The sequence below is a fragment of the Ammospiza nelsoni genome, chromosome 5, assembly GCF_027579445.1.
Source record: "Ammospiza nelsoni isolate bAmmNel1 chromosome 5, bAmmNel1.pri, whole genome shotgun sequence".
NCBI lineage: Eukaryota > Metazoa > Chordata > Aves > Passeriformes > Passerellidae > Ammospiza > Ammospiza nelsoni.
The window spans coordinates 59,062,067-59,073,172 of NC_080637.1; the positions used below are offsets into that span (position 1 = coordinate 59,062,067).

Sequence of the window (11,106 nt, forward strand, 5' to 3'; positions counted from 1 at the left end):
GATGTAATGTTAGATCACTAGATGAAACAAACTCTGTTTGCTGTTATCCTGTATTTTGCTTGCTTTGGTCCTGGAGGAATTCCAAGAAATCCCTTTCTTCTCTGCTCAGCAGCAGTGGCCGATTGTACACCCAGATTTTCAGTCTGTGTGTTCTGTGTGTATGAGGAAAAGGAAAATATCATCTGACTCTTATTGCTACTTACAGTGTTGGATTTGCTTACTACTTTAACAAGGCGTTGAACTACATTCACGCTTATTACCATCTTTAAGGGATGCCCTACTAGGATACCGCGAAAGAGAGAGTGTGCTGGGTCTGGCCGAGACCGAGGGAGAGGGAGGAGGCGGTGGCGGTGGCTCTACTCGGGTTACATTCTTTGTTGGCCTGCCTCAGGTTACATCCCTTATTCCTGCCGAGGCATCGCTCTGTGCCTCCAGGAGGGATTCGTCCGATCACCAAAAATCCAACCGGAGTCAGGCCCGGGGCAGAAATCAGCGAGCGCGGAAATCAGATACCCCTGACTGAGGAGACATCCCCAACTTGAGCAAGTTCTCCCCGAAAGATCAGGTAAAATGCTTTACTTTTGCCATATTTTATATCGATTGCAGCGATTCTGGCCAAGCCTGTGGTTCTGTGACACCAGGGACCGACAGCCCCGTTGTTCCCTGTGAAAGTGGAGCTGCCGAGGCCACCAGTGTCGCACGGCCACCCCGGGCCCCGGCAGCATCGCTGCTCCCGGCGGCGCGCCCAGCGGCGTCCCGGGGACACAGCTGCAGGGACGGGCCAGCAGCGCGGGCCCTGCGCCACTGCGGGACCGGGGCGGAGCAGCGACATCCTTGAGGCTCCGTCCTTGGCGGGGATTGAGCGCGGCCGCCGCCTCCCCCCAGCCGCGCCGCCGGGCCCGCCCCTTCCGCTGCGGAGCGGTCTTTGCCTGAGCCCCGAGCCCCAAGCCCCGCTCTCTCTGAGCTGCTCCGGCTCCCCTTCCGTTGCGGAGCGCTCGTTGCCCGAGCCCCGCGCCCCTCCCGTTGCGGAGCGCTCCCTGCCCGAGCCCCGCGCCCCTCCCGTTGCGGAGCGCTCGTTGCCCGAGCCCCGCGCCCCTCCCGTTGCGGGGCGCTCGTTGCCTGAGCCCCGCGTTCCCCTCGCCGCTTCTGCGCTGCTCCCGCTGCCCGGTGCGTATGGGGAGACCCCGCTCCGGGACACGGGGTGCTGGGTGGCCGCCCAGCTGGCCCGTCCCTTGACCCCGCCGGGGTTCTGCCATCCCTGCGTGGCCAGCGGGTGATGCCTGGGGTGGCCGGAGCTGGGTCGGGCTCCCGAGGGTTCAGGTTGGGGTCTGGAATGACCGGAGCCGAACTGCGGTTCCCGGAGGTTTGGGGTTGGGGAGGTTGGGGAGCCAGGCTGCGGTTCCCCCGAGTGTTGGGGTCTGGGGTGGCCCGAGCTGGGTTGTGGCTCCCGAGGGTTTGGGGTGGCCGGGGTCGGGCGGTGGTTCCGGGCTGGTCCCCGGCGGTTCAGGGCGCCCCGGTGCCGCCGCGGCCCCTGTGTGCCCTGGCGCGGCCCTGGGCCTCGGGCGGTCTCGGAGGGAAGCCGGGGAAATCCCAGCCCGCTCCCTGCGGCCCGGCTGGCTCATGGAGTCCCGTCCCGGAGCCCCGGTGTGCCGAGAGGTGAATGCCCAGGGCCCGGCAGCGCTGATGGAATTTCACCTCCGGCGGGTGGCTCTGGGAACGGCGGTGGCGGGGTGTGCTGCCAGCCGCTGGCCGGCACAGGGAGGGCAGGCACCTGGAGACCTAGAGCTGTGTAGGTGGTGAGGGCTGACTCGTGGCTGGGAAGGAGCCCTGCGAGCAAAGGCAGCGTGCCCGGAGCTGCTTTACGTAGGCTGTGGCAGGTGACACTTCTCCCTTCAGAACATGCCTTCGGTTCCCTCTGGCCTGCTCTGATCCGCATCTCTCCGTCTCTCCTCGCAGAACACCATGGCCACTGTCAAGGACCAGCTGATCAGCCCCATTGCGGAGGAAGCCAAGGTCCCCAACAACAAGGTCACGGTTGTGGGGGTTGGCATGGTTGGCATGGCCGCTGCTGTCAGCGTCCTTGGAAAGGTACGGCTCAAGGACAGCGTGCTCCCCAAGCGCCCGTGCTGTCGTGCTCTGCACTGCCTGTCTTAGTAAAAGGTGGGACATTTGGGAGGTTGGCACAGGAATGAATCATTAGCAGCTCGGGTAAGCAAGCAGTGACCTACAAGCCTGACCTCCACATTCAGCCTCTCCTTGTTCTCTCACTTTTCTGTCTGTGCTTAGCAGTAAATGTCTCATTAGGCAGAATGATTTTCCAGGCTGCTGGGAAAATGTAGGTAGGAATGATTTCACAGCCCCTACCAAACTTCTCATTCTCTTCTTAGTTTTTTATTCTTCCCCAACAAAGCTGGAGTTTGCTTGGTGAGGGTGCTCTGCTGGGCAAAGAATGGGGACAAAGCAAAAATCTGGGTGAAATATAGGATAGCAATCAAGACTGTTTGCTTTCATTCTTTTAAAGAATATGTGCTCTAGTAGCTGAAAATACTGCTATCCCCTTCAGCAGCTTCCCTATTTCTCTTAAGCCCTTTTCGCTTGTTTATATGACTTTATTTTTTTCCAAAGAGGTGTTAGCTAGTTTTTAAATAACTAAAAACAGAGGGCTGAACTTGGAGATTATTATGACTTTTCCTGCTGCTGGTTTGTGGGATATGTTTGTCAAATCTCATGGCGCAGTCTTTGAGCAAAGTAAAGCCTTATTAATCAGTGAGGATGTCTTGTACTTTGCACTTTGTTTTTAGAGAATATTGTGAATTCATCAAATTTGAAAAGACAGATAGAAACCGCAGACTTTTTTTGTTTTTAAAAGAAGGCACCAACAGATATGCCCTGTACCCTTGCAGGGGCAGATCTTAAATCAGTTAGCTTAAATCAGTCAGATGAAAAATCTTGCTTGTCAAATAAACCAGCTGTAATTTGTTTGTAGATGACCCTCCAATGTATTACCCTGAGGATGCATGTTTTAATGCATGTTTAATTATATTAAAAAAAGTAAGGCCTTTCACTTGCTGATATTCATGAACCCTGTGAGCAAAGAAAATTTAAAGAAGGAACAGGCCACATTGAAACTAAGTGCAAAACTGATGTGAAAGTGGCAAATAGTTTTTAAAACAAATAAGAAGAAATTTAATGGGAAAACACTGATGAATGATAAATGATAGTTCTGTGTGGGTTTTTATATATAACGATTTTTAAGCACATGGTTGCCTGTCATGGCCTGAAATCAGTTGTTTTTGATGTAACCTGTGGGGGAGCCCAGGTGATGTTACCACAAATTGAACCACAATTCAGCATTCATTTAATGCACTTCTCTAAGCAGGGTCAAACTGCTTTGTCAGATATCTAAGCACAAAGTTTTACTGTTAGTGAACAGTATGCACCAAACCCAGAATAAGAAATGATTTTAAATTCTTCAAGCATGGATGATGACATGGAGTTTATTTGAGTCAGGCTTCTGCTTTTACTCTCTCACAACTATAAGCTGCAGTATAAAATGTTTTCATAATAAAACCATCTGGTTCTTGTAACTGAATTATAATAATGTAATAGAATCATTTGGGCTGGAAAAGATCTCTTAAGATCATTGAGAGCAACTATTAACCCAGAACTGCCAAGTCCAGCATGTCTCCAAGTGCTGCATCTAAAAGTTTTATAAACACATCCAGGGATTGTGACCCAACAGCTTCTCTGGGCAGCCTGACCACCCTTCTGGTGATGAATTTTTTCCTCCTATCCAATCTAAACATCTCCTGGCACAGGATCTGTTCAGTCCCTTGTTCCCTTGGAGCAGAGCCCAACCCCATCTGGCTGTCCCCTCCTGTCAGGGAGCTGTGGAGAGCAGTAGGGCTCCCCTGAGCCTCTTCTCCAGGCTGAGCTCCCTCAGCCTCTCCTGATGCTCCAGCTCCATTCTCCAGCTCTGTTCCCTTCTCTGGACGCACGCCAGCCCCTCAATATGTTTGTAGTGAGGGAATACAGGATTTGAGCCCAGAGGGACAGTCACTGCTCTGGTTCTGCTGGCCACTCTGTTCCTGATAACGCCAGAATGCCTTTGGCCTTTTTGGCCAGCTGGGCTGGCTCATGTTCAGCCACTGCCGACCAATATGATGTGGGTTTGACTTGTGCAAAATGCTTGGCTCCAATACTGATTTCAGTTTGGTGGTGTGGTATTAACTATATGAATTTGCATGACTCTAAAACTTCCATGTTGCTTATTTAGTTCCTGCTCAGTTAGAGACAAATCATTGATATTACCATACTGATTAGAAATGGGAGCTAAATCTGTTCTGCAACATAAATATCACACAGTAGCTCCTGTAGAGAAAAATAGCTAAAGAATCCTTTTTCTCTCAATTTCAGTGTTGAGGAAGTCTGTTCCCATTGTATATTTTTGTGAAATGAATTGACTGATGGCATGTTGAAAGAGAATACTTATTTGATAATTAGACAGTGTGTTCTTTCAGATATTTAAATATTTAAAACAGGCCTGTTTGCTGGATAGATTTAGAGGGTTTGCCACAACTCTGAAAGATGAAACTTTTTTCCAAAGATAGTAACTAAATTAAGAAATGCTTTCCTAGCAAAGGGTTGGCTGTGCACTCAAGGTCTCCACAAATGATACCTTTTTTGGAAAGTCTGAGTGGGTTTTGTGAATCTGTGCTATAGTAGCCTCTGACTTCATGAGATGCATCAGAACACCAAGATATGGAGCTGGTTTATTTGGAGAAGAGATGCTTTCAGATGGGTGAAACGTGTTACTTTAAAATGTAATTTAGCTCTGCTCTGGGTTAACTTTAAAATGCATGTGAACTGCTTCATTGACTCCACATTTTGTTGTTTTTAGGGTCTTTGTGATGAGCTTGCTCTAGTTGATGTTATGGAAGACAGACTAAAAGGAGAAATGATGGACCTGCAGCATGGGAGTGTGTTCCTTCACACTCACAAGATCGTGGCAGACAAAGGTGCACTTCAGTTTCTTTGATTTAACACTGGTATTTTGTGACTTTGCTTCATAGTGGAGAATTAGTTGTGCAGTCCTAAAGAACTCTTAGGATTTGGCATTGAAAAAGGTGAAGTGTGTGAGTTGGGGTGAGTTCAGATGAACACCATAATGGGAGTGGCTCTTAAGCTGGGCTCTTTTACATCTCTTAACTATTTAGGGCTTGTTTAGTAAAATTGATTTTAGTGAAACTGTATGTAGAAGAAATAGTATTATTTTCATAGTGGAAATGAGAGTCAGAATGGCTAAATGGACTCTCAACACCCAGGTATTGTTGCTGGCTTTTAAACTGATGTCTTGGGTTTTGGGTTTGAATGCAGAAGCTCTCTCTAACTCCTCTATTAACACAGTGCTACTGGAATTACTGGAGTTATTTTAAACACACTCTGTATCTTCTCTCCTGTGCTCTGGTTAGACTACGCTGTCACTGCCAACTCCAGGATCGTGGTGCTGACTGCAGGAGTCCGTCAGCAGGAGGGAGAGAGTCGCCTCAACCTGTTGCAGAGGAATGTGAGTGTCTTCAAAAACATCGTCCCTCACGTCGTCAAGTACAGCCCCAACTGCATCATCCTGGTGGTTTCCAACCCAGGTAATGCAGTCTTTGGTTTGACAAGATACAACATTAGTTAGTTCTCAGAAAATCTCTTCAATTACAAATTGTTGAAACTTAATAGCTTTTTGTGGACATCTGAGAGTACAGACAAATAGTCTGTACTTTCTGATGCTCTCTTTATTCAGAACTTGCCATTATGTCCATTTTAAAAGAGTACTTTGTGATAAATACTTAAGGTCTTTGCATACTTTAGCTTAAGCAGTAGGAAGTTTAAATTTTTTCTCTCTAATGGAAGCTTTTGTGTCTGGATAGCATAGGGCTGTTTTTCAGCATGAAGAACTTGCCCTGTAGTTGTGGCTATATTTTCAGAAAAAAGCATTTGCATGCTGAAGCCTATCGTGAAACAAGGGCTGTCTGTACTCCACAGTTCAATTAAAACAGTAAAGATTATGCATATTTGTTCACTTGCAAGTATCTCATTGCACTGAGACAGTTTGGACATTTGGATGTCTAAAGGTGACTGTAAATATTCTGATGTGCTTTGTTGGGTGTCCCTGTAGGGTTGTCCTTGCTTAATCAAGATCTGAAACCTCTACTGAAGAACTGTGGTGATGAAGTTGACACTGCTTTTAAAGAAAACCTGGCAGAGTGGAACCATTGCGTGCTCTGTTGGGGGTTGAGTGATTACCTGGTGTACAGTCAGCCAGTGTTCTGAGCTAATAGAGTGACTTGCAGCTGTTCTTGTTCTAGCAAAGCTGAATTCAGCCTGTTGACTTCTTTCCAGCAGAGCAGCTGCAGGAGGAGAACTGCATGTTGCTTTTTCAGAAGTATTTTTACAATTTATATTTTTGTTTTCTCAGTGTGTGGAGTTTTGTCCACTAGTCTTACATAGTGAAGGTCATTGTGAGCCCATGAGAAGGAGCTTTGGATGTGTAACCTTTGATGCCCTTCCGTGCCCCAGCTGAGGCTGTAGAGCACATGCCACTGGTGAGGTGTGAGCTGTGCTTTGGTGCCTGAGCAGAGCTAATGATGCATTTCAGATCTGGGCACACAAATGTGTTCCCTCCTGAGAACTGCCTGGCTCCTCAGAGTTGGAGTCAATTCCTGCAGCCTGGTTATTGCTGTTGCTTTGAGCTGTGAATTAGAGCTCTCTGCTCACATCCTTCTGTCTGCCCTACCTAGCTCTGGGTTTTTTCCTAAAACTGTATTTTTAGAAACACATGCAGCTAAAGCACATTCCTCATCTGGCTTTTCATGCTGCAGAGGTGGTAGATGTAGAAAGTGCTTAGTGCACAAATCAAGAAATGAAACCGAAGGAATTACCAGCTACACAGAGTATGTAAATCTCAGACTTTTGGTTGTAAATTGTTTAACCTGTTGTTGTGATGGTGAACTGGAAGGGAGCATTATTCAGGAAATTGCTGGAATGTTTTAGCCACATGAGATCAGTCCCAGTTCTGAATGCCCTAGGGCCTTAACTGTGACCAAAAAAAAAGTGTGTCCAACTTTAGCTGGTAGGAATCTAATCTCTAAAGACCTTCCTTGAATTTTCTTAGGACCCATCAAGCTACTGTTGAAAATTTCAAGCACTGCATCCATTTTAATCCCCCAAACAGCCAGATCTAAACTTCCTTGATCAGTGAGCACAACTGTGTTTTGAGTCCTCCTGATTGCCCTGCTATGCTCAGTAAGGAAATTATCGGAGCATTCTTGGTGTGAGTAGAGTTTCATTTGCCCTGCATGCTTTTCCTTTCAGTGGATATAATGACCTATATCACATGGAAGCTGAGTGGGCTGCCAAAACACCGTGTGATTGGAAGTGGCTGCAATCTGGACACGGCCAGATTCCGTTATCTGATGTCCGAGAGATTTGGGATCCATCCAAGCAGCTGCCATGGCTGGATCTTGGGAGAGCACGGTGATTCCAGTGGTAAGGAGCAGTTCTGATCTCCCTGGGAATGAGCCAAACCATAGCAGAGGTTGAGGTTTCTTACAGGATTCTGAAGGAACAGCTGCAGTTGAGCTCAAGTAACTGGTACTTTGCTGTAATTTTATGAAGATTAGAGTTGAGAGAAGTGCAGGAAATCCACCTACACATATTTAATAAGTGTAATTGTGGCTGTACGATTAGAGCCTGAGCTGAGAAGGCCAGTTTTGTGAGGCTGTGTTGTGAAGGCTGCAGCTTGCTTCTCTTTATCCTCAGTTTTTGGCGTACCATTCCATAGCCTTTGGCACAGTTCTCCTCTGAAAGCAGTATCAGCGCTTGCTAGGTCAATAGCAGAGCTTGTTATTCTGGCAGTCCATGTCCAGGATAACAAAATTATCCCTTACCTTGTTTTGTGACTTTTCTCCTTGCGGTTTAAAGCAAAGATAGTTTTAAATATGAAAGAAAAGAAGTTTATCTGTCCTGGTTGAATTCATGTATTCCAAGTCTGAAATGCTGCAGCAGAACATTTATGTACATTGTCAATACTTTATATTTTCATGTTGTGTATTTCTAAAGGAGCCAGCTCTTCATTGTCCCATTGCATTTGATCAAAGTACAGCGTCTGATCAACAGCAGCAATTTTTGTAGCCAGCTCTATACTAATGAAAGCAGAGTTTGGCTGAGCACATGCAGAGCTTATCCTGTGTCATTGTCACAGCTGCTTTTGCTTTGAAGTAACTCCACATTCCTGCTTACTTCCCAAAAACAGAGACTCAACCTGCCTCTGATCTTCCAGGATGCAGGGGAGAGGTGCATATTCCTGTCTTGATAGTTTAAGTTTGCATATTGCTGCCCTCTTATTTGTGTAAATAAGAACAAATTTCTTGAAGGCTGATCCTAATACTGATTAGTGAAACTGCAAATGCTGCCATTTTGAGTAAAATCAGTTCTAAAAGGCCAGGTAGCTAAAATATGCCTTTTTACTAGAATTTGGTATTTCTGACTTCAGAAACTTCCAGTCTCTGACTGCTGTCACATGTTACAAGTGACTTGTTTAAGTGCCAGTGCTAACACAGTCTCATGTTTGACTCCCAGAGTTCTCAGATTTAACTGTAGCTAAATAAAAACGTAAAACCTGCCTCAACCATTCTGTGGTTCTGGTTGCTCCACCTTTGTTTTCAATTATTTTGGCTAGGAAAGATGGAGGGGGATTTGCCAGGTGCTGCTGGCACTGATGTCCTGCCTCTGTTGCAGTGGCTGTTTGGAGTGGAATGAACGTGGCAGGAGTTTCCCTCCAGCAGCTGAACCCTGCCATGGGAACTGACAAGGATCCTGAGAACTGGAAGGAGGTCCACAAGCAAGTGGTTGCAAGGTATGATGATCTGAGGGATCATGTGGATGGATACCATGCTGACAACAGTTTGTCTGCACTCTGTCTCTTCTGGTGCAGCTTTCATGCCCTCTTAGGTAGAGGGTTGCTTGAGTGAGTGGGACTGCTTTTTTAAACACAGAAATGAAGGATTTCAGCTGGTAAGGTTTGTCTCCGGCACGGGACAGGTTGTTGCATAAAAAATCCACTCAAGTGCTGAAGCACTTGAGCTGTGAGTGCTTGTTCTCCCATATGGAATTTCTTCAGTGGGTAACTTTGTTCAAAGGGCACAAGCCCAAGAAAAGGGAACATGTTTGTGTGAGCAGAGTGTTGGAATTGGGGAAAATGCTGCTCATGGATGCAGGAGAGTTTGTGTACAGCTGGCTACATGTTGCTAAGTCTTTTGTGAAATGAGTATACACTCACTGGGATAAAGTGTGTGCAGATGTTGGCTAAAAACCTCAGCATGTAGTGGTGCTTTGACTCTAAATATTTGCCTATTCCATTGTGCCCCTGGCTGAAACAGAGCTTGTCAGGTATAGGTGCCATTTCCTACTTAACACTAGGATCTCTTCCTAGATGGAGCTGATTTTGTTTTCAGCTAATCCTATGAGAACAACAAGATTCTTTATTATGCATAGTGGATAATGTGGGGATAATGTAGATTTTATGCTTTATCCTCTAATGTTGAAACACATAACTTGGACATTTTAATTCCGAAAAGTACAGTGTGTTTCAGGAGTTTGAAAATTTTTAAATGGCTTACATTGACTGGTTTTAAGACTTGTAATCTGCAGTGACTTGCTTGAAGACATGTTAATGAAGTTGTATTTCAATGTTTCCTAGTGCCTACGAGGTGATCAAACTAAAGGGATATACAAACTGGGCTATTGGCTTCAGTGTGGCTGACCTCTGTGAGACCATCCTGAAGAACCTGCACCGAGTTCATTCAGTTGCTACTCTGGTGAAGGTAAGAATTGGGGGCTGATTGGACACTCTGGCTCTTTTTTGTTCTGGACAGGCTAAATAGCCTCTATTAGCAAGGTGCTGAATGAAGGAAGCTTTGTAAAATACTACTTTGAATGTCAAATGGCACCTTACTATTGCTCTTTCTTCTAGGCTGACCTCTTGTCACAAGTATGGAGCTGAAAAGGAAGTTCTCTGTGCAGAACTACCTTTGTGTGAAGCTTTGCTATGTGTAGCATATGCAGATTCCTTGAAAGGAAGTTTTCAGTAAAAGTGGAAGAGTTCTTGGAGGCCCAGCTGTGACTCCAGGAGCCACTGTCCTTTTATAGCTGGTGTAACCGGCTGCATGTGGTCTGTACCAGCTCCACAGCCTCTGCTGCAGCAAGGGCTCTGAGCTCCCTCTGTTGGCCTGTCCTAATCCTGTGTCTGAATCTTTTCAGCTCCTTGCTGTATAGAACTAAAGTGAGAGAGAGGTTTGAAGGTGGGGTTTCTGCCATCAGCTGTTTGGTATTGCCAGGCATTTGGTCTGAAACAGCTCTATACTATTTATTTTCTTGAATTCATTGTGGCTGAAATTTTTCTGCAGGTTGTAAAACAATGGTTTTTGAGCTCTGAAACATAAACCAACCACTGATCTGTGGTGACAGGCCTGTGTCTGATCTCTTCTCTTTGGTGACAGGGCATGTATGGCATTCAGCATGAGGTCTTCTTGAGCCTTCCTTCTGTCCTAAGTGCCTCTGGCCTGACGTGTGTCATCAACCAAAAGCTGAAGGACGATGAGGTGACCCAGCTGAGGAAGAGTGCGGACACACTGTGGGACGTCCAGAAGGATATCAAGGATCTGTAACTCCTGAACGTTAGGTTCCAGCAGTGTTGTAGAAAAACAGCGTGTTGTTTGCCGATGGGGGTTCTACTCACTGTGTATCTCAATGGTCTATGTGAAATGTTCTTCCAGACTTTTGTCCATGGTAGCTAAGCTTATGCTTGCTGTAACGCACAACTTTGCAAACAAATAAAGCGATTTTCAGGCGTCTCTGGTTGTCTTAGCGACTCTTCCAGTATGTAAATTATCTGCCTTACTCTGGCATTTTCCTTTAGTGTTTGCCACGGACTGCATGCAAGTGTAGACTTGATGTGTCCTTCTAAAAGGTTGGAAACAAAGTAGTAAGAGTGAATTGGTGGGATTTCGCTAGCACCACCTTGCTGTGAGGCTTTTCTCAGTCCAGGTGCTGCGT

General features: G+C 46.4%; 1 protein-coding gene across 2 annotated transcripts; it reads left to right on the forward strand.

Annotated features, from left to right (window-relative positions):
* The first annotated feature begins 313 nt into the window (after nucleotides 1-313).
* LDHB (lactate dehydrogenase B) lies at nucleotides 314-10,901 on the forward strand. Of its 2 annotated transcripts, none has more exons than XM_059472800.1 (8): nucleotides 314-565; nucleotides 1,957-2,088; nucleotides 4,901-5,018; nucleotides 5,472-5,645; nucleotides 7,366-7,539; nucleotides 8,791-8,908; nucleotides 9,752-9,875; nucleotides 10,551-10,901. In XM_059472800.1, the coding sequence occupies exons 2-8, from the start codon at nucleotides 1,963-1,965 to the stop codon at nucleotides 10,716-10,718; spliced, it is 1,002 nt and encodes a 333-aa protein (XP_059328783.1). In that variant the 5' UTR covers nucleotides 314-565; nucleotides 1,957-1,962; the 3' UTR covers nucleotides 10,719-10,901. The 2 variants fall into 2 exon arrangements, with proteins under 2 accessions (XP_059328783.1, XP_059328785.1); XM_059472802.1 differs by lacking the exon at nucleotides 314-565 and adding an exon at nucleotides 960-1,167.
* Nucleotides 10,902-11,106: the final 205 nt, after the last annotated feature.

Excerpts from the sequence above, each read along its gene's own strand:
- LDHB (XM_059472800.1), top strand. The coding sequence starts at position 1,963 with ATGGCCACTGTCAAGGACCAGCTGATCAGCCCCATTGCGGAGGAAGCC. Across the intron at positions 5,019-5,471 it reads CAAGATCGTGGCAGACAAAG|ACTACGCTGTCACTGCCAAC; the intron begins GTGCACTTCAGT and ends TGCTCTGGTTAG. Across the intron at positions 8,909-9,751 it reads CACAAGCAAGTGGTTGCAAG|TGCCTACGAGGTGATCAAAC; the intron begins GTATGATGATCT and ends AATGTTTCCTAG.